Below are 24,092 nucleotides of genomic sequence, written 5' to 3' on the forward strand. Positions count from 1 at the left end.
CACTGGACTCTAGGTTTTTGTGGTTGTGGGAAGGGTGGGTGGCTTTAGAATTAAGGGCCTTGTAGGCTTTGGCAGGTAAGAGGGCCCAAGGTAAGAACGAGAGCCAACGGGCACAAGCATTCTATATATAAGTGGCTCATTAGGTGTTTATTTTGTTCTATTTAAGAATTTGTTTTATTAAATTAATATAAAAATCTTTGTAAATCTCTATATACATCTGGTCATTGGAGGTTCCAGTTATAAACCCATCTTAGTTCTACCCCTTTCCCCTCAAAGGGGGAGCAGGGGTCAAGTGACCCTGCCAGGGCAGGGATGATCTTCCTGCCCCTGGAAAAGTTGCTGTAGGTGGGCAGTGGGTCAGATTCCAGGTAGGATAAACTGGGAGAAGCTGGCACCCCAGGTCTGGAGGGGGCTGAGGTTCAGCCTCCGGCTGTAGCTGCCTCCTGCCTTCCCAAGGCAGAAGGAATGAGAGATGCACATTCTGGGATGACAGGCATGGCTAGCACCATCCTAGGCCACCCACGAGGGGCTCATTGGCATTTGTCATCGCTGTCGGAAGGGCTGCCCTCCCGGGGGAGGCCATGACGGGAGTGGGGCCCCCAGAGTGCATGCACCTCAGTGGTCTCCGTGTCACTGCTGCTGGTGGCACTGTCTCGGAAGCTGGCGAGGGGCGGCCGAACTTTCACACCCTGTGCTGTGACAGAGCCCTCGATAGCCTTCCGGAGCTGGAAAGGTGAGAGGGACAGATGTCTGGACCCAGAGCTCCTGGCTCAGACTCCTCCCTACCTTCCTCCCCAGGTGAGCTGGACATAAGCTTCCATGCCTTTTTGGAAGTGGAGCAGTTTTGGAGGCCACCATCACCTCACCTCCTTTAGAGTAACGATTCCAATGAGTCTGCCAATACTGGTGACATAAGCATGGTCCACTCCCAGCAGTGAGAAGATGGTGTGAGTCTGCAGTGTGGGAAGAAAAGAGATTGGACTTGATGGACAATGGGCAGCTCTAAATGACAGGCCACAGGGGCCCAGGACAAGGTTGGTGTGGAATAGAAGGGGTGCCACAGATTGGGAGGGAAGGAGACAGGACTGCTGGAGGGAAAATAATGACAATAGTAATAGAATGTTTCTGTGTCCAGGCCTCAGAAACTTGATACTCAAAATCCTTATGTTGCTTATATTGACGGAGAAATAGGATGGGGGAAGAATTCTTAGCCTCATGTTAGAAAGGGGGATGCAGGACAGAACAACTCTTCACATGTGAAATCTAGTGATTGGCCAGGCTCCATGCTAGGTCTTCATTATCATTTAATTCCAGTACTGTCCTGAGAACTAAGCATTAGGAGAAGCAGCATGGGGCTCAACAGTGAAGTGACTTGTTCCGGGCAGGTCATCAGGAGTGGCTGTGCAGCCCCAGTCACTTTTCATCACACTAGAGAGGGACGCATAACCCCAGTCCTGTTTAGTAGCAGATATACCAAGAAGAGAGAGTCCACACACACCTTAAGGGCACCGGGGCCCTGAATCCTATGCCTCTCGTTCCACTGCTTCTCAGTTGCCCTCCTACCTGGCTGGCCAGGTTTGGAGTCTCCCGTGCTCTGGCATTCCAGTCTTGGCCTGAAGCATGCTATGCTCTCATACAGTCTGCCTTTTCTAGGGTCCAAGCAGTATCCCAAGTTCTGTTGAGATGCAGCTTGCAGTCCAGGAGGACAATGGTCACCCCCATCTTCCCATGTTTTCCTTTTTTTTTTTTTTTTTTTTTGAGACAGAGTCTCGCTCTGTCACCCAGGCTGGAGTGCAGTGGCCGGATCTCAGCTCACTGCAAGCTCCACCTCCTGGGTTTACGCCATTCTCCTGCCTCAGCCTCCCGAGTAGCTGGGACTACAGGCGCCCACCACCTCGCCCGGCTAGTTTTTTTGTATTTTTTAGTAGAGACGGGGTTTCTCCGTATTAGCCAGGATAGTCTCGATCTCCTGACCTAGTGATCCGCCCATCTCGGCCTCCCAAAGTGCTGGGATTACAGGCTTGAGCCACCGTGCCCAGCCTCCCATGTTTTTCTTGCTTTGAGCCTTCCCCTAAGCTTTCAGATATAATCACCAGCAGTTCAGAAACTGTCAGCCAGTTCTCCTTATGCTTTCAGTAGATTTTCTTGGGGCCAGATGTCTTGAAAAATGCTCTCCTGACTCAGCAGTTCCTGGAATTTTTGGCCTATCATTTATCTCACTGTTTTGAGTTTACTTGTAAGCCTCTTGGCTTAATGTTTGAATCAAGACGAGCATAATAACAGCTTCTTGTGTACCAATTACTCAGAACTCACTTAAATTACCTTAACACTTTTAAAATGTTCTTACACATTTGAAATTCTTTAGGGAAGGATTTCCAGAACCTTCCTAAATTTCTCCACCCATGGCATGATAGTACTTAGAGGGGCAAGAAGTTCAATTTTAGAATAAGCTCTTCCGGGCGCGACAGCTCATACCTGTAATCCTAGCACTCTGGGAGGCCAAGGTGGATAGAATGTTGAGCCCAGGAGTTTGAGACTAGCCTGCAATATGTGAAACCCTGTCTCTACAAAAAGCCAGACATGGTGGTGCATGCTTGTAGTCCCAGCTACTTGGGGGGCTGAGTTGGGAGGATCACCTGAGCCCAGGAGGCAGAGGCTATAGTGAGCCATGATCATGCCACTGCACTCCAGCTTGGGTGACAGAGTGAGACCCTGTCAAAAAAAAAAAAAAAAAAAAAAAAAAAGTTCTTCTGTGTTCCTTCAGTACCTATAACACAGTTGTCATGTGGTTAGCGATTCCTCCTCCTATCTAACTTGAGTCCTGTGTGCTACAAGTTAGCTTTAATTTCCTTGTCTGACTTCAGAGGGAAACCTTTTTATTGTAAGGTTTCCTGTGTTAATAATCCCTTAGACTTGTCTTCTTATGGTCAAATAACCCCTCTCATCTTCTCCCAAGGAGCCTATTAAATAGTTCCCTTGAATTTTCTTTTTCTCCACAATCGTAATCAGGTGAGCTTCTGGCTGGTGATATGCCTTTCAGGTTTGCAAACCACTTGCCCCTGACAGTCACCAAGCCTTACCAATCCACTTCCTGAACATCCTGGCCATTACTGACTCTAGCCTCACTAGCCTCACAAAGACTGGGGCTGCAACAGCCTGATGGGTTCTCCTTTCTGCCTCCCTTCCCTCCAGTCTGGCCCTGCTTATTCTATGCACTTTGTCAAACCTGAGTACAGCCCAGACTCCCTAGAAGGCCCATGAGACCCTTCCCAAGCCAACTCCAGCCTGTCTTTGTAGCCTCACAGTCTACTGTGCACTCTAGCTTCCAGCCTCCAGCTTCACATAATCACTCTTCTTTTTCTGAAAACATTCATTTCTTTCACACTTCAGCTCTTCTCTCATTATTTTTTTAAACATTTTTTTAGTTAAAAAAATTTTTTTTGGCCGAGTGCAGTGGCTCATGCCTGGCCAATATGGTAAAACCCTATCTCTACTAAAAATATAAAAACTTAGCTGGGCGTGGTGGCATGCTCCTGTAATCCTGGCTACTCGGGAGGCTGAGGCAGGAGAATCACTTGAACCTGGGAGGTGGAGGTTGCAGTGAGCCAAGATCACACCACTGTACTCCAGCCTGGTGACAGAGTGAGATTCTGTCTAAAAATAAATAAATAAATAAATAAATAAATAAAATTTTTTGGTTAGAAGACAGTCTTGCTACGTTGTCCAGGTTGGACTTGAACTCCTGGGCTCATGCAGTCCTCCCACCTCAGCCTCCTGAGTAGCTGGGACTACAGGTGTGCACCACCATGCCCAGCATATGCTATCTTTTAAAATTCATCTCTCAGTATAAGTAGTAGTAGTAGTAACAGTAATTCCTAACATATATTGAGTATTTACTGTGTGTTAGGCCCTATTGTAAGTGCTTCACATGTTTCAAGTCCTGTAATTCTTAGAAAACTCAGTGAGGTGTGATCCCCATTTTACAGATTGGGAAAGTGAAGCACAGAGAGGCTAAGAAACTTACCAAGGTACACAGCAAGCCAGCATGTAGCATAGTGAGGATTTGGGTTCAGCTGGTCTGGCCCTAGCATTGGCCCCACTCTGGCCTTTACCATTGCTTCTCCGTGGGTGGCTTCTGAATGAATTAATTATTAGCTGGCACAGTGATCTCCAGTTGCACGGGTTCCTAAGTAGTCTCCAATGTTTTCTCTCTCTTATCTGAATGTTCCCCTCCTGAACTTAACTGGGTGACTACCTATTGATTCCTCAGGCCTGTAAGGACATTTTGAGTTCTAATCTTTTATGTTCTTATCACTTCTAGTTCTTTGTACTTTTGTTAGTTGGTTCCTCAAAGGCTTCTTCTCTTCCTCTGATTTTCAAGTTTGTAACAAATGTCTACTTTGTTCTTTTTCATTTGATTTAATTATACATCACGGAACCCATTGGAGGGCCCATACTTCTTGGGCTTGGGAATAGTGAACTGACACGGAGAGGGACAACATGGCCTTCTGAAAGAATCCTGGGAGCAGGGCCAGGAAATCTGGGCTCTGGGCCTGACTCTGCTGGGCTGACTCAGGCACATTACCTCCGTGCTGCATGCCTCAGTTTCCCTGTGTATTAATATGGTTAAGACCACAGGCTTTTGAGTCAGACCATTCTAGATTCCAGGCCCAGTTCTGCTAATTATTATTATTTTTTTGAGATGGAGTTTCGCTCTTGTCATCCATGCTGGAGTGCAGTGTCGTGATCTCGGCTCACTGCAACCTCCACCTCCCACGTTCAAGCAATTCTCCTGTCTCAGCCTCCCAAGTGGCTGGGATTACAGGTGCCAGCCACCACACCTGGCTAATTTTTTGTATTTTTAGTAGAGATGGAGTTTCACCATGTTGGCCAAGCTGGTCTCGAACTGCTGACCTCAAGTGATCCACCTGCCGCAGCCTCCCAAAGTGCTGGGATTACAGGTGTGAGCTACTGCACCAGTTCTGCTACTTATTAGCTGTGTGTCCTTGTGCAACTTGCTCAACCTCTCTGAATCTCAATTTTCTCATCTATGAAAACTGGAACATAATATCTAATAGTGTGGTTGTGATGATTCAACACTTGAAGAGCTTAGCCCAGTGTCTGGCACATAGCAAGCATTTGAAAAATGTCAGCATGATCATCATCATGAAAGTCTGAGGAGTAAGATCATTGTGGAAAAGCCTCAGAGGTTTTGGGAAGAAAGGCTTTAGAAAAAAGCCCTCTCAGGCCTATTACCTTTTTTCTTGCAACTGCATTGCAGTTTGCCACTCATCCAAGGACTTCCACGTTCCTTTATTACCTTTTACCTTTTTGTTTCTCTTTTGTCCCCTATGCTTCCTGCCTTAGTCTCCACTTGTCCATGCTATGCTGGCTCTTAGGCAAAGTTTGTGTGTAAGCTAAATGCCCAAGCTGCAGGTTTTGGGCATGTCTACCTGCTGCTTATCCCCTCCCCCAAACCCCCCAACGCTTCAAGGCTTGTACATTATGCCTGTCAAAAATTTAGCTAAAACACCCCTTGGCTTCTGCTGGGTCCCAGGAGCCACTTTACCCATGCAGGCTGCCCTCCTTAGGAGTCCTGGAAGCAGAGAGCTCCTGGCCTCCTCTGGTGTCTGCCTCACCCACCACCAGGCAGTCTACTCAGTTCCTCGCCCCCATTTCTACAGGCTGCTTTGCAGTTCTGCTGAGCCATCTTCCTGCATCCCCACCAGTTTTCCTTCGGCCCACATTAAGGCAGACTTTCTGGGGTCTGACATTCCAAGCCCCCCACTGGGTGTTTCTCATCTTTGTTTATCTCTTCTCTGCAGTCTCCCCACCCCTACTTGGATGTTTGTTAGCTTGTTTATTGGATTTTCTTATCCTGCCTGTTTCTCACCCATTTTTTTCCGCATGGGCGTATCAACCTTGTTGGGCTGTGGTGGCCTCCTGCCTAGCTCTGACCCTGGGCTGGCCTTCTGGCTTCCACCCAGCTCAAGCCCTGTCTTTGTTGCTTCTTTGGTCCAGAGTTCCCTCGAGGGCAAGGCTGAGCAGAGGAAAAACGATGCCTGGCTCCACCACAGAGCAGGAGGAGGCTGCTCCCACCTCCCATCATCCAAGCAATATGTCTAAAAAACATCTCAGCACTGAGCCAACTCTCTTCTCCTCCCTCCTTCCCCACTGGCCTGAGTCCAAACTTGTAGGGGGACCAAGATCCCCACTGTGTCCTGAGAGCCCAGGCCAGCCCTGGGCCAGGCTGCTGGCCCTACCTTGTGCAAAGAGGTCCGCTCCACCAGCTGGAAGGGAGCAGGATCAATTTTGCAGTCACTGAAGTTGACAGGTTCATCTAGTTGTTGCTCCTCCCACTCCAGAATCTGAGGGGAAGAGACTACGAGGGTTAGGGAGAAGGTGCCTGTAGCTGACCTCACCTCCCTGAAAGCTGACTTGCCCTTTTTCCAACCCTGTGGTCCCTCCCATGGGGACAGCAGCCAACATGATGACTGAACACACCCAGAAAGAAACAGGGTCCAGAGTCCAGTGGCACCTTACCTCTTCAGGGCTCATCTCGCCTTCCAGGTCCGTGTCACTCTAGTAGAGAGGGAGGGAGGCTGGCAGCTAGGGGCTCTGGAGTTTATCCAGCCTAGACCCTGCCCTCCCTGCCCGGTGCCCCCGAGCTGCTGGAAGAGCAGGCATACTTACTGCCAGGGAGATTCGGACCCGCTTCAGCTTGCGCTTCTCACAGGATTCCAACTTCTTCAATTTTGTTAGAGCCAAATCAGAAAGATGAGGAGTTGAGGTTATAGGGAAAGGGGAGGTGAGGGGAAGTGGTAGAGCCCAGGGGGAAGGGCATGCCGCAGGACCCGAGCTGACAGCAGGGAGGGCCGAAGGGCAGGGAGAATAGAGGCAGGCACTGCAGGGTTAATGATGTGGTCTCAGCATTGGCGAGGGAGCTGGGGAAAAAGCAAGCTAGGAGGAGAGGCTCCAACCACTCACCTCTGAAGCAGCTTCAGGGGGTGGACTGCCACAGAAGAGGCTCCGGAGGGCAATGCTTGCCGACTCCGCGCTTCCTGTGTTCCCAAACATAAGGCCCCAGGGGGCAGTGTCATCTTTGGGGGAGAGGACCAGGAAAGGTAAGGAAGACAGGGGGAGAGGTATCGTAGTTCCAGCCCTGGCCCATGTGGGCAGCCTCTTCCAGCTGGGATATGCCCCAGCAACAGGGCTGGGCAGGGACTCTAATGGATCTCAGTAGCTTGGCTGAGGCTCTGTTGACACAGGAGAGATGGGCTTACCTGTGGAACTCTCTCCAAGGTTCCTGGTGACACTGGGCCCCCTCTTGAGTGCAGGCTTTAGGGGCTTGTGGGTCTCCCCCCGGGCTGCCGGGAAGCCTGAGTCTTCTGTGTTCACCTGCATGGGCAGGAAGGGGCTGGTGGGGCCATGGCCCCAGACCACCCTCCCAATCAGTCTACACAGAGACATTTAGGAAGTGTTTGTGGCTTCTCCTCTCACCTGGAAGCAGACAGAAGCCTCAGGGCTAGGGGGACCCTCCTGATCAGATGGTGGAGAGGTCTGGGTGGCTCTGCGCTCCTGCATGTGCTGCCGCCGGCGGGCTGGGCTCAGCTGGGCCCCCAGCAATGCCACCACCTGTGAACGCTCGATGGAACCCAGCAGAATCATGGACTCTGGACAGAACAGGTGGAAGGACTCAGGAGCTGAGAGGGAGCCCTCCAGCCCCGTCCTTCTCTCACACTCAAGAGTGGGGCCTTGCATTCAGGCCACACACCAGAGGGAAGCCCCCACCTGGCAAGTGCTGGCCCATTCCCTTTGGAACCAAGGAGACCAGTCCTGAGCTCCCTGCCCCTTCCCGAAGCTTCGACCCTTGGAGATGCCCCTAGCACCTGGGCCCCCTCCTGGCCTCACCAGGGGACTCCACTAGGGCCAGCATTCGGCCCTTGGTCCTGTGCAGTGCCAACCGCAGGTCCCGGAAGGTGCAGCTGAGGGCCACATGGGGAACATCCCGCACCATGATGTCCTCCACACGCACCCGGTACTGCCTGGGGGCCGAGAGGGGCGCTTGGTTTATGGTCAGCATGGGGAGAGTTGCCCAGAGCATTACCATCCCAGGGCCACAAGGAGGGCTCCAGAGCCCATCCATGGGGATGGGGGCTAAGGGCCAAGGGGTGCTCCCACCCTTCTTTCTGAACAGCAGGGGCCAGCTACAGTCCCTCCGGGGTGTGGACGAAGGTGGCTCATCTCCCAGCTTCATAGGCTCCAGGACCTTGCTGGAGGTGGGTGTAGGGGGATCTAGGATGCCCTCTGCCCCTCACCCACAGCCCCCTTGGCACCCAGCCCTCCGTACTGGTGGCGGCCCCAGCCCAGCTCAGGCAGGTAGGGCAGTTTCTTGATTCGGATGATGCTGTCATAGAGGGAGGGCTGTAGACTCTGGGCGACAGCGTTAGCCAGGATGACGGCGATCATGACAGGCAGGATATGGGCAATCTGGCCTGTGAGCTCGAACACGATCACAGCCGTGGACACTGTGTGTGTCACCGCTCCTGCCAACGCAGCCGCCCCTGGGGACGGTCACACTCAGTCTCCTCAGGGTGCCCAGGCCCCAGAAGACTCTCCACAGCCAGGGCAGGTCCTGAGTGGGTCCCTCAGGGCTGCCCAATACAGTCCTGGGATTGGGCCTGTGCTTCTGATGGAAGCCTGCTTTCTGCCAGCAGGGGGCACCAGAGTCTCAGACCCTGTGGCTGGGGCGTGGGTGGGGGGGTCTTCCAAGGCTGATGGGACCTGAGGCACTTACCAACCACAGCGTAGCCCCCAGGCACAATCCGGTAGGTGCTGCTGTCTGTATGAATTCCATCTGGGAACCAGGCAGCCATGCTTTCGCCCACCAGACGCCCAAATGCTGCTCCTTCAGGGAGGGGGGTGGGAAGAGAAAGAGGCAGTGGAGGGGGAGGGCAGAGGGCACTAGGAAGAGAGAGGGTCAGAGGGTGAGGGAGGGGCCAGTGGGTCATTCAGTGCAGGGCACAGCCCTGCGGGGTCAGGGTTCAGGCTAGGGCTGGACCAAAAACCCACTCTTGGGCAGAGGGATGGCCCGGGGGCGGCCAGAGGGTGGGGAAGGTGCAGGCCCGGATAGCAAGCAGCTGAGAACTCACCAATGACAAAGACAGGCATGAAGGCGCCACAGGGAACTGGGATGGTGGTGGCCAGTGCAGACATCCAGAACTGCAGGCAGGGGGTGGTTCAAAGGCGAAGAGGCTCCACCTGGCCCCAGGCAGCCCACAACTCCACCCAGGAGAAGTCTACCTCGCTGGTCAGGTAGGCATAACCCTCCCAACTACCCCATAATCCTCTCAGCTACCCCGGAACATCCCAGGTGATGGCAAGGGGAAGGACCCTGGAAGCAGATGGCTTGGGTTCAGATCATCGCTCTGCCCTCTAGCTGTGTGACTTTGGGCCAGCTACTTCACCTCCTTGTATTTCGACTCCCCATCTTTCAAATGGGGCTAAAAATAGTGTCTTTCCCATGTCACTGTGGAGAGGCTTCAAGCAGTGAGCACTGCATGGCAGGTGCTTAGAAGGGCAAGCTATGTAAAGGTTAGCAGTGTACACATGAGGAGCCCACCTTCATGAGAATGAAGATGACCAGGGTGAGGAAGACGTTGGCACGTGGTGGGTTCCAGGCCTGTGAGGTGCTGGGTGGTTCTAGCTCCTCCACCAGGCCCTGGTGGACCCACGTCCGATTGTCAAACAGGGTGACCAGCGTCTCTTTCTGTGAGAGCTAGAGTGAACAGGGTGCCTCAGGCTGGGGAACCAACAGGATGAAGGGAAGAGGCCATGGCATCCCATGGGGAACAAGGGGTCCCACAGTCACACTGGGGCTGTTGGCTTTGGAGGGAATGCCTTCCAAGGGAAAGCACAAACTCCTGTTCTGCCTGTGGTTACCTGTCCAGCCATGAACTGTCCAAAGCCAGGGGGGAAGGTCAGCGTGGAGATGAGCAGCGTCACCAGAGCCGGGAAGAGCAGGCGTCTAGAGTCGTAGGTTTCACGTCAGTCGTGGGTGGCCAAGGGCTGGGTGCCCTCGCATATCTCAGGGCTGAGGTCAGAGCAGAGCCTTGGCTCTTTCATGAAAACACTCAGTCCTGACAGAAGGTCTCCTCTGCTGTTTATGATATGATAGCCCCAAGGGTGATGGTGGACTGGAGTTACTCTAAGTGCAGGGGTCTGACCCGAAGACCTTTCTGTCAGCCCCTGACTCTGTAGGTGGGTAGCAGCAGCAGAAAGTCCATCCTCCAAGCCCTCCCTGGGGCCCCTCCGAGTTGTTATTCCACCCTCCGCCCTCAGAAGCCCATCTGAAGGGCATATTGTGTGGTGGGGTGGAGAAGTTTCTGCCTCTGTTTGTCTCTCTGCGGTGACTTAGAGTGAAGGTCAATGTTGGGGGAAGGTGGGGGTCACTTGTGAAGTTGACCAGAGGTGTGTAGGGAGCAGGTTCAGCTGGGTGCCCTCTCTCTGAAGGATGTCAGTCCCAAGGGAAGTCATGTCTCAGGCCTCCTCACTCCCAATTCTCAGGGTCACACTGACAGAGTTGTGTTCTGGAGATAAAAAAAAAATCTCGGCCATGCACAGTGGCTCACGCCTGTAATCCCAGCACTTTGGGAGGCTGAGGTGGGCGGACCTGAGGTCAGGAGTTTGAGACCAGCCTGACCAACATGGCAAAACATCGTCTCTAATAAAAAATACAAAATTAGCCAGGTGTGGTGGCACATGCCTGTAATCCCAGCTACTTGGGAGGCTGAGGCAGGAGAATAGCTTGAACCCAGGAGGCGGAGGTTGCAGTGAGCCGAGATCGCATCATTGCACTCCAGCCTGGACAACAAGAGTGAAACTCCGTCTCAAAAAAAAAACAACCAAGAAATCTCGTCCATCCTCATGGGTCACGGGGGCAAACAGGCTCAAACACTCTCCAGGGAGCATTCCTATATGGGCCAGGCCAGCGGACCTGAGGAGGCCTTAGTCTTTGATTCCCAAATGTCCTCTGCCACTGACTATAAACTTAAAAGTGCCAATTTTCAGGTAATTCATATGAACATAAAAATGCTCACTCAGCCTGGAAAATACCCTGGCTGATTTCTCAGGGGAGTGCCTGTTTTGACTGGGCCACTCTCTCGCCATCACTGTCCCCTGACCTACTGCGGCCCTTATACAACCCAAAGCAGCCTGGAGAGGAGCCGAGAGCCACTCACTTCCTCATGAGGAAGCGATTGATGGTTTTCTGCTTCCGCATCACCTGGACAATCTTCCGGTTCAGGTAGACAAAGAGGGCTCCACCGAAGCCACTAGCAATACTGGAAAGGGAAGAGGCACCCGACTGAACAGGAGTCTTCCGGAAACCCCCCCTCCTCTCCAACACCCCCAGGCCCCTTAGCTCCTCACCCAATGACAGCAAAGGCTGGCAGCTCCTGCAGGTCAAAGGGGAAGTCGAGCCGGAATCGGGTTTTGAAGAGGGCCGTAATAGTCTCTAAAGGGAAGAATAGCAGAGGGAGGCAGGCCTAGCCTCGTGGGCCCCCTACCTGGCACCATCTCGGGCTGCCCTCATCCCCTGGGTGCCCCCCACCTTCATCCCGGTTCCAGACTGCCAAGACCCGGAAGATGAAGGCACTGAAGGTGGCAGCGAAGAAGCCCCGCCAGTAGTTCCGTACCGCGAAGAAGGTGGAGGTGACCTCGATGCTGAAGAGGACGCCTGTGATGGGGAGGGAGACCGTCACTTGAGGCCTGGGCCTGGCCTAAGGCCTCGGACCCAGAGAAGAGGGGTCAAGGAGGAGAGGCCAAGGGCAGGGTTGTGGGGCTGGACAGACCTAGGAGCCCTGCCTACCTCCAATAGGTGCCGCAAAGCAGCAGCCCACCCCCACGGCACAGGCGGCAGCCAGCATCTCTGTGTTCCGGGATTCATTCTGGCGAGAGTGGTGGCAAGAGGGGGTCAGCCGTGGGCTCAGCAGCCTCTGCCCCCCACTTCCCTCAGGGTTCCCCTTACCTCATAGATACCCCCAAAGAGGGAGAGGAACTTGCTGAGAAGGGCAGCACACATGCTTGCGATATGCACAAAAGGGCCCTGCGGGGTGGGGCAGGCCATGAGTCGGGAGAGGGCCCACCCTGACCTTGGCCTGGCCTCCTCTTCCACCAGGAGGGACTCCTTCATTCCCCAACCTGCAGTTACCTCTTTGCCAAGCGGCATTCCGCTGCCCAGGGCGCAGGTCAGCCCAATGACCTTAGCTATAAAGGTCTTGAGTGTGAGGTATTCTTTCAGCACCACTCCCCGCAAGATGGTCTTCATCTCAGGGATGCCAGAGCCTGGAGAGGGAACAGTCTCAGGAGAGGCATTTGGTGTGCCTATTTCAGGGGTCCCACCTCTGCCCTCCCCTTCTCTTCTAACATACCGACAGCCTGAGGGGCCAGGATCTGTGTGAATCCGGCTGAGAAAGTGATGAGGACAACAGGGTAGGTGACCCAGGCCAGGTACTGGAGTAAGATGCTAGTGTTCAAACCCCGGGACATCCACTGCTGGGCTGTGGGAAGATGACCTGCTGGACCCCCAGTGCACAGACCCACTACCTGCCTGGCCAGTGGACCACGCTGATGTGACAGGCTGTCCCAAGGAATACATGTCAGGGTATGGGGGAAGGAAAGGGTCCCTGAGGGCATTCACTGGGACAAAGCCCAACCTAGGCAAGAGGGTCACTTGGAGAGGGGACACAAGAAGCTGTACCCTATGGGAGTGGCTGAGAAGATGCCTGAATCTGGGCAGTCAGACTGGCTGGGGAAAGTGGTCAGTGGCCAAGAAGCCAAGATGCCTTCCTCCACGTCTAGATGAGTGTGGCATGGACGCAGGAGGTTTCTTCCCAGTCCTCCCCCTGCCAGCTGTCGCCCTCACCTTGCAGACAGGCAGCAATGGCATAGTCCATGGCCCAGCTGACCAATGCCATGAGGAGCCCCAGCAGGACCAGGAAGATCCAATCTTCACCAACCCTGGATACTAGGAACTTGTGGCAGCGGACAGAACAGACTGGATGCAGGGAAGGGAAGAAGGGGGAGGCTGGCACCAAAGTGCTCCTACCCCTTTTACGGCCCCCTCAGCTGCCCCCTCTCCCCCATCAGCAGCTCTAATGGCCTCTGCTCCCCTCAGCATAGCACAGCCAGGTCCCTTGCCCCCAACCCAGTTCTCACTCCGGCATTGGGCACAACGGCTCCGTCCATATTCCAAGAGCTCTGGGGCAGCCCGAGGGGAAGGGGGACCTTTCCAGGGTTCAGGCCCTCCCAGGCGAATCCGAGCAGCTTCCTCTTTGGCAAAGGCCCCAAGGTCCTGAGTGTACCGGCCATACATCTGGAGCAACAGGAGGGATGGGGGCATTTGAGGTCATGGGCTGAGTGGGAATGCAGGGAGGGTTCTTAGAGCCTCCACTCCCCTTCTCCCAGCCCCCACATTGGATATCCCTCTTGAACGCACAGTTCCCACTCTGGCCCAAGGTGTGGGAACAATGCACATTGCAGACTGTGGGGGCTGTCCTGGCCAGAGTGATGGGGACAGCCAAGGTACAGGGACACAGCTCTGGGGGTGGCAGAATAATCGGTCCTCTTCTCACAGGCCTGGGGCTGGGGCACTGAGGAGGAGTGAGAGGGAAGCCCCAGAAGAGGAAAAGATGGAAAAAAACCTGTGGCACAGTCTAAAAGTGGGAGGTGGGAAGGTCAGGGAGTAAGGGATGATCAAGGGCACATGGGCAACAATAAGAGCCTCATGGAGCTCGGGGCAGCTGAGTTGGGCCCAGGAGCAGGCGCAGCCCCAATCCTTATCACGTTCCTGCTGGGCCTCTGGCCTGTGACCAACTCAGCTGCACCCCTCCCACCCACCCTAATCCCCTTGTCCCCATTCTCCACTGCCACCCCCACCAGCCTGCCAGCCCAGCTGGGAGTGGAAAGCCTCTTGCCTAGGGTGGAGAGGGCTTGGTGACCTCAGCCCCACTATGGAGCTGCACTGAGCCCAGTGGTGGGTTGGGGGACAGCGGAGGCTGAGGATGGCTGGGCTGTGACTGTGGATGCTGGGGTGATGGGACCGGAGAGTCGCCTGAACCATGGCTAGACCTGCCAAGCTGGGCGTGTGTTGGGGGGCGGGGAGGAGTAGATTCCGGCTGCCACCCGCAGAGCTTCGGGACACAAAGGGCTCCTGTTGGGGCTGGGATTGGAGGGAGGGAGGAAGGGAGGGAAAGATAGAGACAGAGAGGGTGAGAGATAGAGAGTGAGGAAAGGGAAAGCAAAGAGAAGAGAAGAGAGAGAACTAGAGAGGAGAAAGGAAGAGAAAAAAGAGAGGCAAGGTGAAGGGACAGAGAAGAGAAAGAAGGGGAGGAGAGAGGAAGAAGTCGGAAGGAGGAAGAGAACTGAGAGGATTAAGAGGCAAGCACGGTGTAGGAGGAGGGAGACGAGAGTGGGAGAGAAAGACAAAGGGACAGGATGGGGAAGGGGGGCGGGGGCAGGCTGGAGCACCGAGTGCCGGGGACAGAGCTCGACCCTGAGAGCTCATTCCAGAGACAGCTGGAAGGGACGGAGATGGAGAGGTGGTGGCTGGTGTTAGGAGGCACCATTTCAGAGGCCAGGTGCCTGGCTTCCTTGACCATGCTCCTATCCTGGTCTGGGCCGATTGACGTGTCTCCTACCCCATCCCAAGGGTTGGCCCCTTTACCCTTGCTCTATTCCCACCTCTCCCTGTCATCCTGATTCATCCAGCTACTTTCTCCTAACTGGGCACCTCCCAGACTTAGTTACAGCCTCTCCTCCCCAAGACGTTCCCTCCCTGCCACCTTCCTGGGCAAATTCCAGCCCAAGCTGGTAAAAAGGAACCAGGGGCCCCTTCCTTTCCTTAGGGCTTGGGTCTTCCACCCCAGTGACATGAGGAGGGTCACGTGGCTTCTCAAACACCAAGTAACAATGGGGGCGATAAGTCGGCTCAGAGCCCAGGACCCCTGCTTCTAATGAGGTCAGGGGACACACCCAGCGGTGGGTGGGGGCTAGATACCCTACATCAGCATGGACAAAGGTTCCAATTCCCACACCCATTCCTGCTTCACCCACCCTCCCTAATGCTCCTGTCCCCTAGAGTGGCAAGCCACCTTTTTCCAGAGTCAACTGAGGGGCTCCTAGAGCCAACGCTGGGTGTGGAGCCCCCAGAGGTAGGGTCTGGGGCGGACCATCTTTCTACACACTAGATTCTATGCTTAGCATGGTGCCATGCACATGGCAGGGACACAGAGAATGTCTTGGGTGGTGGAAACTTCAATGGTGTGAATGGTGCCGCGGAAGGGGCAGTGGGGTGCTAAGACTTGGGCCCAAGTGGTGAAGGGGAGGAGCAAAGAAAACGTGCATGTTGGGGGGGTGAGGGGAAGGACACCTGGGACAAGTACCTGGTGTCCTTGTCCTCTGCAGGCCCTCAGCCTCAGCCAGAAACCAGCATGCAGTTTCCATCCCTTCGGCCCTGCAGCCTCAAACTTCCAAGCCTCAGTTTCCCCAGCTCAAAAGGCTGGGACAGGATTAGGGTAGGCCCCTGGTCCTCGCGCTTCCCAGGGTAACCTGGAGCGGCGGTCCCGGAGCGCACTCCTCGGGCTCAGCTCATCTTCACTTACCAGGGTCTGCTCGTACTGCAGCGCCCGCGGCTCCATCCCTTCCTCCGCCGCCGCGGCCGCCATCTCCGCGCACTGCCCTCTCGCCTCCCTCAGCGGCTCCGGCTCTGTCCTGGACTTGGCTCCCGGCCCGCAGAGTCAGCGCAGGTAGCCGTCCCGTCCCCGCAGCTCGGGAGGCCGAGAGCAGAGTGCGGCGGGCCCCCGGCGGGCGCCGCTGGCGCAGCCTCCCGCTCGCGTCCCCTCCTCGGCGGGCGGGCAGAGGGCGGTGCCCTCTGCGCTGCTCCGCCCGCCGGCCCATCCGGAGGGGACGGCCCAGCCAGGCTGGGGTCCGTGCGGGGCCTCCCGAGAGGCGGCAAAGGGCGCTGGGAAGGCGTAAGCCCGCGCCGGCTCCCTGCAGAGGCCCGGGTCGGAGAGGGGCGCCTGGGAGGGGCGGGTCTACTGGCACGTGGAGGGGCCCACCCGGGTTCGCAGTTCCCAGTGCCCAGGCAGGAGGGGCTGCAGACGCCTGAACTCCGTAGGGGTTGGGGCTGGGAGCTGCGGAGCTGTCTACATCGGATTCCTCCGGGTCAGCCCGTTAGGAGCCGCCTCCCCTCTGCCCCTCCGAAGGGACGAGCGGCCCAGACAGGCCCAGGAAGGCCCCTCTGCCCCGTCAGGGGTGAAAAGCAAAGCTGGGAGAATTCGGAGGGAATTGGAGCCGTCTTCCTCATCCTTCCTTTTCTCGGGGCTCCCCTGGGGAGGTGCACTTGGAGCAACCCGGCCTACGGGGTGTGCAGGGGTGGAGGTTGGGGAGGGCACCGGAAGGGGTAGGCCGGAGGGAAGGGAGCTCCAGGTGCCGGGAAGTCCACTTTTGGGACGCGGGCGTGGGTCGCGTCTCCCTGGTTGGGCCCAAGGAGGAACCAGAGTCGCTGCTTCCATCTCTCCGCTTTGGGGGAACCGCCTGCTGGTGCTCTGGGTTCTCTATCAGGGGCTGGTGAAGGATAGAACAGATGGCAGAGCGCGCGCAGGGTGGATGGGCAGCATAGAGATAGTGTGAGAGGAGCGAGGGCAGCGCCCAGGAAACGCACAAGTGTGCGGGACAGCCAGCACCAGGAGGAAGGGGCATTTGGGAGGCAGAGGAGGGCCTCAGGGGGCGGGGGCAGTGCCCGGGAAGGGGGAGCCTTGTGATAGAAGCCAGCACCCAGGAGGAAGGGCCAGTGTGAGGGAAGAGCTGGTGTCCAAGGGACAGGGCAGTGCCAGGCTGAAGGGGCACGGAGGGGATCCGTGTCCAGGAGAAGGCAGTGGAGGACTAAGTTGGAGGGGTAATGCCCGGGGGAGGCGGGTGGCGGGAGCCAGGCTGAGGGGGCGGTGAGGGGGAAGACAGCAGGGCCTGGGGGAAGCGGGCAGTGGTGGGAGGGTGCAGTACGAGGGGAGGGGACAATACAGGCTTTCCTCTTCTCCATAGCGACATCATGGCAAATTCCCAAACTGGACGGATCCGGCTCGGGTTACATCCAGCAGGGCCGAGCCGGCCGGGGCAGGCCCCGGGGTCCGCGGTGCCGGCTGGAGGGGCTGGGCACCTCTGGGGCGGGGTTCTGCTCCACCTGCCCTCGGCGCGGACTGTGCCCTAGGCGGGCACGCAGACCGGCGGGGTAGGGCTAGGGCCCGGCTTCTCTGGGCCAAGGATCAAGGTCCCTGCCTGGGTTAGGCCCCCACGCGTTCCAATCTTCGGGACCCGGCCTCTGAAGAGGGCGCAGCAGAGCCCCAGCTGAGCGCTAGAACCCGCTCTACAGTCGCGGGAGGTTGGACCTATTGTTTCCCCGCCCTGGGCGGGGCCACCTGGACGTGAGACCCGCCCTCAACGCCGAAGCCTCTCGGGAGCAATCTTTTGGGGCGGAAGTTAAGTAGCCCCGAGCGGGAGTCTGTGGCGGAAGTGGGCCCGTTACCACTTGTTTGTGCGCATGCGCCACTCTTGTCTTGCTGCCGCGCATGTAAAAGCTGGTTTTGCTCTTCTCCCCTCTTCTGCACCAGAGGGGGTACGCGTACTCCCAGCTGTGGTCGCCCGCTCACCCCTTCTGCTGCTCTCGTGGCCCCCTCGCGATGGCGGGCATCCTCTTTGAAGATATTTTCGATGTGAAGGATATTGACCCGGAGGGCAAGAAGTTTGACCGAGGTAAGTAAAGTACGTAGGGGCGATTTGGAGGAAGAGGCTAACCTCGCGGACATGCCCCTGGACCCCGTGTCCACCCAGCTCTTGTGGCCTGCCCCTACCAGCAGGTCCTGATGTAGGGACCTCCCTCAGGAAACAATTTATGGATGAGAAAAGGGAGACTCCCGAGCTTTCTCTGGCTTCACGCATGCCGTGCCCGGTGCCTAGGTGGCCTTTTGTCATGGTGCTGGCAAACTCCTGGGCATCTTTATAATCGCTACCTGCTCTGTGCTAGACACTGTCTTGTGAGACCAGCCTGGCCAACATGGTGAAACCCCGTCTCTACCAAAAATACAAAAATTACAGGCGGGCGCCTGTAATCCCAGCTACTTGGGAGGCTGAGGCAGGAGAATTGCCTGAACCTGGGAGGCGGAGGTTGCAGTGAGCCAAGATTGCGCCGCTGCACTCCAGCCTGGCAACAGAGCGAGACTCCTCAAGAAAATGAGAGTCCTCATGAGGTGGGTGGTGCCTTCCCCATTTTTTTCTGAGAGAGTAATCCACCCAAGGCTTCACAGCGAGTAATCTGACTTCAGAGCCTATATTCTTGTATTGCCCTCATAATCCTTAGCGCTTTAAGTCTTCTCTGAGTTAGAGTTAGCTGCTTGGTATATCCTTTTCTTTTTTTTTTTTTTGAGACAGAGCCTCGAGCCCAGGCTGGAGTGTAGTGGCACGATCTTGGCTCACCACAACCTCCGTCTCCCGGGTTCAAGCGATTCTCTGCCTCAGCCTCCCAAGTAGCTGGGATTACAGACATGCTCCACCACGCCTGGCTAATTTTGTATTTTTAGTAGAGACGGGGTTTCACCACTTTGGCCAGGCTGGTCTCGAACTCCTGACCTCAAGTGATCCACCTGCCTCGGCCTCCCAAAATGTTGGGATTACAGGCGTGAGCCACTCCACTGGCCTACACCTCTTTATTTTGTCATCTATCAATAATTTTCTCTTTGATGTCTCATTCTTTGCCTGGAGACTCAGATGTTTTCAAGACGGATACCAGTTCTTATACATCTTGATAACTCCCCTCAGCACAGTGCCTGTTATAGAAAGAGGAAACCTTTGGATGATTGAATAACTTGCCCAGAGTCAGGTTCTCAGTCATCCAGGCAGGCCTAGAACCAGGTATTATTTGCTGCTGAAGTATCTTTGGTTGTTTTCTGGGGATTACGTTCACTTGCCACAGTTTTTCTCCCCTTTTCCTTCTTGCATGTCTGGTTCTGATGGAGCCTGCATTTCTATGAGAGCAGATGAGAGACCAGTGGTTGTAGACTGGGTTAGATTGAGTATTCTGTTGCATACAATCCCACACTGTAGGATCTGCCTTGGGCCTGGCAATACCTCTGTCACTCTTTTCCTGCTTCTCCCCAGTGTCTCGACTGCATTGTGAGAGTGAATCTTTCAAGATGGATCTAATCTTAGATGTAAACATTCAAATTTACCCTGTAGACTTGGGTAAGTATTGAACACAGACAATAAGAAGAGGCATTTTGCTGCTTCTGCTATTCTTCACTCTCTGATATTGCTGTTATTTTCAGGTGACAAGTTCCGGTTGGTCATAGCTAGTACCTTGTATGAAGATGGTACCCTGGATGATGGTGAATACAACCCCACTGATGATAGGCCTTCCAGGTGAGGTAGTGGAGAAGGTAATACTTGGAATATGCCTTGAAAACTAAGTAGATAAGTGATATAGAAAGACTCTTCTTTAATTCCTGGAATAAATGATGATCAGCAGAATCTGAGTAACCTTAAGGAAATTTCTGCACTTAAGAATTCAAACAGGCCAGACACCGTGGCTCACACCTGTAATCTAAGCACTTTGGGAGGCCGAGCAGGAGGATTGCTTGGGTACAGGAGTTCAAAACCAGCCTGAGCAACATAGCGAAACCTCACTGCTACAAAAATAAGAAAAAAAAAAAAAAAAAAAAAAAAAGGCTGCACATGTTGTCATATGCCTGTAGTTCCAGCTACCTGGGAGGCTGAGGTGGGAGGATTGCCTGAGCCCAGGAGGTTGAGGCTGCAGTGAGCCATGATTGTACCACTGCAATCCAGCCTGGGTGACAGAGTGAGACCCTGTCTCAAAAAAAAAAAAAAAAAAAATTCCAACAACCAGGTATTTATCTATAACAGTGATTACATGCTTGTGAGTTGTAGCCTTTTGAAGGCTGAGGAGGTGACTGCTGAGTGACCTAGGCTATGTGGGTCTTGTGTCTTGGGAGGGAGCTTGGTGTGATGGAAAGACTTTGGCACCCCACTTGAGTTCATTTCTCAGCTCTATCACTTATTTGTTGAGTAACCTTAATCTCCTTCAGCCTGTTTCCCCATCAGTAGAATAGAGATGATCATGATCATGCCTAGCTCACGGGGTTGCTGCGAGGACTAAATGACATCATGTTTGTTTGTAATGTGCCTTTTTTTTTTTTTTTTTTTTTTTTTTTTTAGACGGAGTCTTGTTATGTCGCCCAGACTGGAGTGCAGTGGCTCAATCTCGGCTCACTACAAGCTCCGCTTCCTGGGTTCACGGCAGTCCCGAGTAGCTGGGACTACAGGCGCCCGCCACCACGCCCGGCTAATTTTTTTATATTTTTAGTAGAGATGGGGTTTCACTGTGTTAGCCAGGATGGTCTCGATTTCCTGACTTTGTGATCTGCCCGCCTCAGCCTCCCAAAGTGCTGGGATTACAGGCTTGATACACCGCGCCCAGCCGACCAGTAACCATTTTTAAATGGGATTTTTTATATTGTTAATTACTGTTAAGAATAACTTTGCTGCTATTGCTCCACAGGGCTGACCAATTTGAGTATGTAATGTATGGAAAAGTGTACAGGATTGAGGGAGACGAAACTTCTACTGAAGCAGCAACACGCCTGTAAGTTACATAATCTTATGAGGTTCTTTTCCCTCTCTGTGTTCTGAGACTTTGAGCTATGCTCCTGCTTCCTCTGTTGGGTCCCTCTCCTCAGGCACCTCAGACCTAGGTAGGAACTAGAAAGAAATGGTTCTGAGAGCAGTTTCCAGTCTGAAAGGTAGACTGCTCTTTGTCAGGCCCTCCTGGCCCAGCAGTCCAGATGAGAAACTGGTTATCTTACTGTGTAAAGTGCAAAGGAGACTTGCTTCTCCAGAAACAAATGCAGCATTTAGTGATTATCCTATTAGGCTCTGTGTGTGTGTGTGTGTGTGTGTGTGTTTTGCTACTCTGTAACCCAATCCCTAGTTCCTTGGTTTTCCTGTCCAGCTATTTTTTCTTTTCTTTAAAATCTTATTAAAACAATATGTGCTTTTTGTAAGCAATTTGAAATGCAGAAGAGTAATGTGAAGAAGGAAAAAAAAAAGTCACCTGTAATTCCATACCCAGAGATAACCTTCTACATAGACTTTTTTGCATATCCTGGTGTTCTGTTTTTTTCCTTTGAGACTGTGGTGTTTATTATGTTTTCTTCTGCTCTTTTTGCTTAACATTATGTAAAATATGTTTCCCCATGTTAGTGTGAAGCTTTTCTTAAATGTTTTAATAGTTGCATAACATTTCAGTAAGTGGATACATCTTGATTCATTTGACCATTCCCCTGATTTGGGGCATATAGGTGTTTTCCACCTTCGCTAATATAAAGAACAGTGCCTTGCACATATCTGTACATTGATCTTTGTCAGAATTTTGGTTCCTAGTGACAAAACAGTAGAAAGATGCCTCTTCTTTTTCTTAGGCTGAGATGGAGAGCTGCTGAGTAGCAGTGCTCCAGACTCATGGGATGGGGCCTTCTGTTTCAGCTCTGCCTATGTGTCCTATGGGGGCCTGCTCATGAGGCTGCAGGGGGATGCCAACAACCTGCATGGATTCGAGGTGGATTCCAGAGTTTATCTCCTGATGAAGAAGCTAGCCTTCTGAACCTCGCTGGAAGCCAGCCTTGCTGCCTAGTCACTCAGGTCATCGGCATTGTTCAAGCCTGAGTGGCAGCCAGTCTTGCTCACCTGTTGAGGAGGGGCTGGCTCACTGTCCACTGTGGTGGCATCTTTAACTGGCCTGCACTCAAAGGGAAACTGACTCGCCTGTGAAAGACAGTGGGAAAGCTGCAAATGAATCAGAAGCTTTGTGTATATGATTTTTAAATTAAACTTTACTTTTTCAGACTGCCCCTCCCCTTTTTGTAAAAAGTTCATTTACTGTAAAATCATTTTTTGCAATTTGTCTGTGGTGTACTGTTTCTGGCCCACAGCCAGCTGATCACTTGTCAATGTAGGATCTATTCCAGCCTTTTGGTATCTGGGTTCAGGGTTATCTCAGTCTCCTGGCTGACTGTTCTCAACATTTATCCTCCAATGCGGTTTTCGGTTTGGGAGAGAGTGTTGTACTTTTGGCTCCTGAGGGTACCCCAGGCCCAGAAGATACCACCCATTTGGCGCGGAATTTTGAATTGGCAAGGAGCCCTGCTTGGGTCCTTCCAGCACTTTCAGGCTCTTAGGAAGTCAGTTCACGCTGACTTGAATGAGTCGCTTGCATAGTCTAGAAATGTTCATTATTTTTATGGAAGATGTGCACAGAGGCTTTTAGCCTTTCAGGCATGGGAGATGACTATGAAGAGAGTAGGAGGAGAGGACTTGGTGGTTCTGGAAGCAGCTGGAGGAGCTGGCTCTCTACTCTACATTCCAGTGGGAGGGAGGGAGGGAGGGTAAGTGGAAGTGGACAGGGCAGCAATACCAATGAAGCTGGCAGGCCAGAGCCAGGACAATGTGGCGGCCTGACTACAGTCACTAACTTATGAGTGGGGGAAGAAAAACATTAAGGAAATGGCTCTGATGATAAGGACTCCTTCAGCGTGTGAGCTGGCTCTTCAGCCTGGCATTAGGGGTCTCTAGGAAAGCATATGGGGTTCTGTTTTCCCCTAGGAAGTTTAGGGTAACAATCCAAAGAGATTCTCTGTGTATTAAACAGTTGTCTGTTTGATCTGGTTTTGCCTGGGAGCTGGTTCCCCTGCTGGGATACCTGGGGTATTTCCTTCCCCATCATTTTCAGGTCTTTACGTGAGGTGTTAGAAATCGTATTTAGGGAACTGGGTTGAAAATGAATGGCCTCAGCAGGGAGGAGGAAGAGGTGTTTCTTTTACCTTACTATGGAGTAGGGGGAGTAGATGTACTGGGGGTTGGGATGAATTTTTATGAAATCTTAGAACCTTTCCATGGGGTGGGTTTTTTTGTGGGGTTGGAGAATGACAAATGAGAGTGAGATGAACGAATTACCAGTAATAGTTTGTAGGTTATCATAGAGAGTCCTGGGGTAGGAGAAGAAAGAACTAGTATAGCGTTGAATAGGGATAGGAGTGTTCTGGTTGTAATTGTTTTTTTGTGTTAGTGGGAAGAAGGGATGGGACCAACGAGACTGATTTGGGAATGGATTAGATTTGTAATAGGGCAGGTAAGTTCATACTGGAGAAGTCCATGAGTTATTTGCATTTGCCCACAAGTGGAGTAAGTCAAATGCCAATACCAGATGCCTGGTGACATTTGCAGTTTTGCCATTCTTTTTTTTTTTTTGAGACAGAGTTTCACTCTTGCTGCCCAGGCTGGAGTGCAATGGCGTGATCTTGGCTCACTGCAACCTCCGCCTCCCGGGTTCAAGCGATTCTCCTGCCTTAGCCTCCCAAATAGCTGGAATTACAGGCATGCGCCACCACGCCCAGCTAATTTTGTATTTTTAGTAGAGATGGGGTTTCTCCATGTTGGGCAGTCCGGTCTTGAACTCCCAACCTCAGGTGATGCACCACCATGCCCAGCTAATTTTGTATTTTTTAGTAGAGATGGGGTTTCTCCATGTTGGTCAGGCTGGTCTCGAACTCCTGACCTCAGGTGATCTGCCTGACTCGGCCTCCGAAAGTGCTGGGATTACAGGTGTGAGCCACCACACCTGGCCCTGCAGTTTTGCCATTCTTGTCTCTCATCCGTCTGTGCTGGGAACCCATCATTCTCTGGTCCCACTGGTATATCGTATCCTAGGTGCTGGCACTTTCATGTGCTACAAAGTGTTTCGTTTGATTATTAAATTTAACCTAGCTCAGTATGTCAGTAAGTTAGTTTCCACTTAACATTCCCTTGATTGCATGCTGGAATTTGTAGTGTGAATGAACTACTTCCCTTCCATGCAGAAACTGACAGCATTTGAGATTTGGACATTTTTGAGCTTTGTGCATTTGTTGATTCCTTCTCTAGGAAAACTATTCTGTCCATGAAGGGAGAGAGGGACATGGCGAGATGTCTAA

At 53.3% G+C, this 24,092-nt stretch overlaps 2 protein-coding genes across 4 annotated transcripts; one reads left to right on the forward strand and one right to left on the reverse strand.

The window, feature by feature from the left end:
* Nucleotides 1-119: 119 nt before the first annotated feature.
* On the reverse strand, nt 120-15,969 carry CLCN2 (chloride voltage-gated channel 2). 3 transcript variants are annotated; one of them, XM_050780210.1, is made up of 24 exons: nt 15,663-15,969; nt 13,219-13,375; nt 12,926-13,057; nt 12,432-12,560; nt 12,212-12,345; nt 12,029-12,106; nt 11,870-11,948; nt 11,612-11,737; nt 11,431-11,515; nt 11,241-11,342; nt 9,943-10,027; nt 9,623-9,778; nt 9,153-9,222; nt 8,798-8,908; nt 8,351-8,564; nt 7,912-8,045; nt 7,501-7,673; nt 7,284-7,398; nt 6,988-7,061; nt 6,694-6,747; nt 6,544-6,582; nt 6,264-6,368; nt 867-953; nt 120-725 (listed from the first exon to the last, which is right to left on the reverse strand). In XM_050780210.1, the coding sequence occupies exons 1-24, from the start codon at nt 15,723-15,725 to the stop codon at nt 531-533; spliced, it is 2,697 nt and encodes an 898-aa protein (XP_050636167.1). In that variant the 5' UTR covers nt 15,726-15,969; the 3' UTR covers nt 120-530. The 3 variants fall into 3 exon arrangements, 2 of the variants coding, with proteins under 2 accessions (XP_050636167.1, XP_050636166.1); XR_007723450.1 differs by lacking the exon at nt 120-725 and adding an exon at nt 2,476-3,654 and having other exon boundaries at nt 884-953; nt 15,663-15,849; XM_050780209.1 differs by lacking the exons at nt 120-725; nt 867-953 and adding an exon at nt 1,732-3,654 and having other exon boundaries at nt 15,663-15,897.
* A 1,627-nt stretch (nt 15,970-17,596) lies between these two features.
* Nucleotides 17,597-22,025, forward strand: POLR2H (RNA polymerase II, I and III subunit H). Its single transcript, XM_050780222.1, has 5 exons — nt 17,597-17,808; nt 19,210-19,293; nt 19,377-19,470; nt 20,627-20,710; nt 21,610-22,025. Exons 1-5 carry the CDS (start codon nt 17,736-17,738, stop codon nt 21,725-21,727), a joined length of 453 nt encoding a protein of 150 aa, XP_050636179.1. The 5' UTR covers nt 17,597-17,735; the 3' UTR covers nt 21,728-22,025.
* The last annotated feature ends 2,067 nt before the right edge of the window (nt 22,026-24,092 follow it).

This window comes from Macaca thibetana, chromosome 2, assembly GCF_024542745.1.
Source record: "Macaca thibetana thibetana isolate TM-01 chromosome 2, ASM2454274v1, whole genome shotgun sequence".
NCBI classification, from domain to species: Eukaryota; Metazoa; Chordata; class Mammalia; order Primates; family Cercopithecidae; genus Macaca; species Macaca thibetana.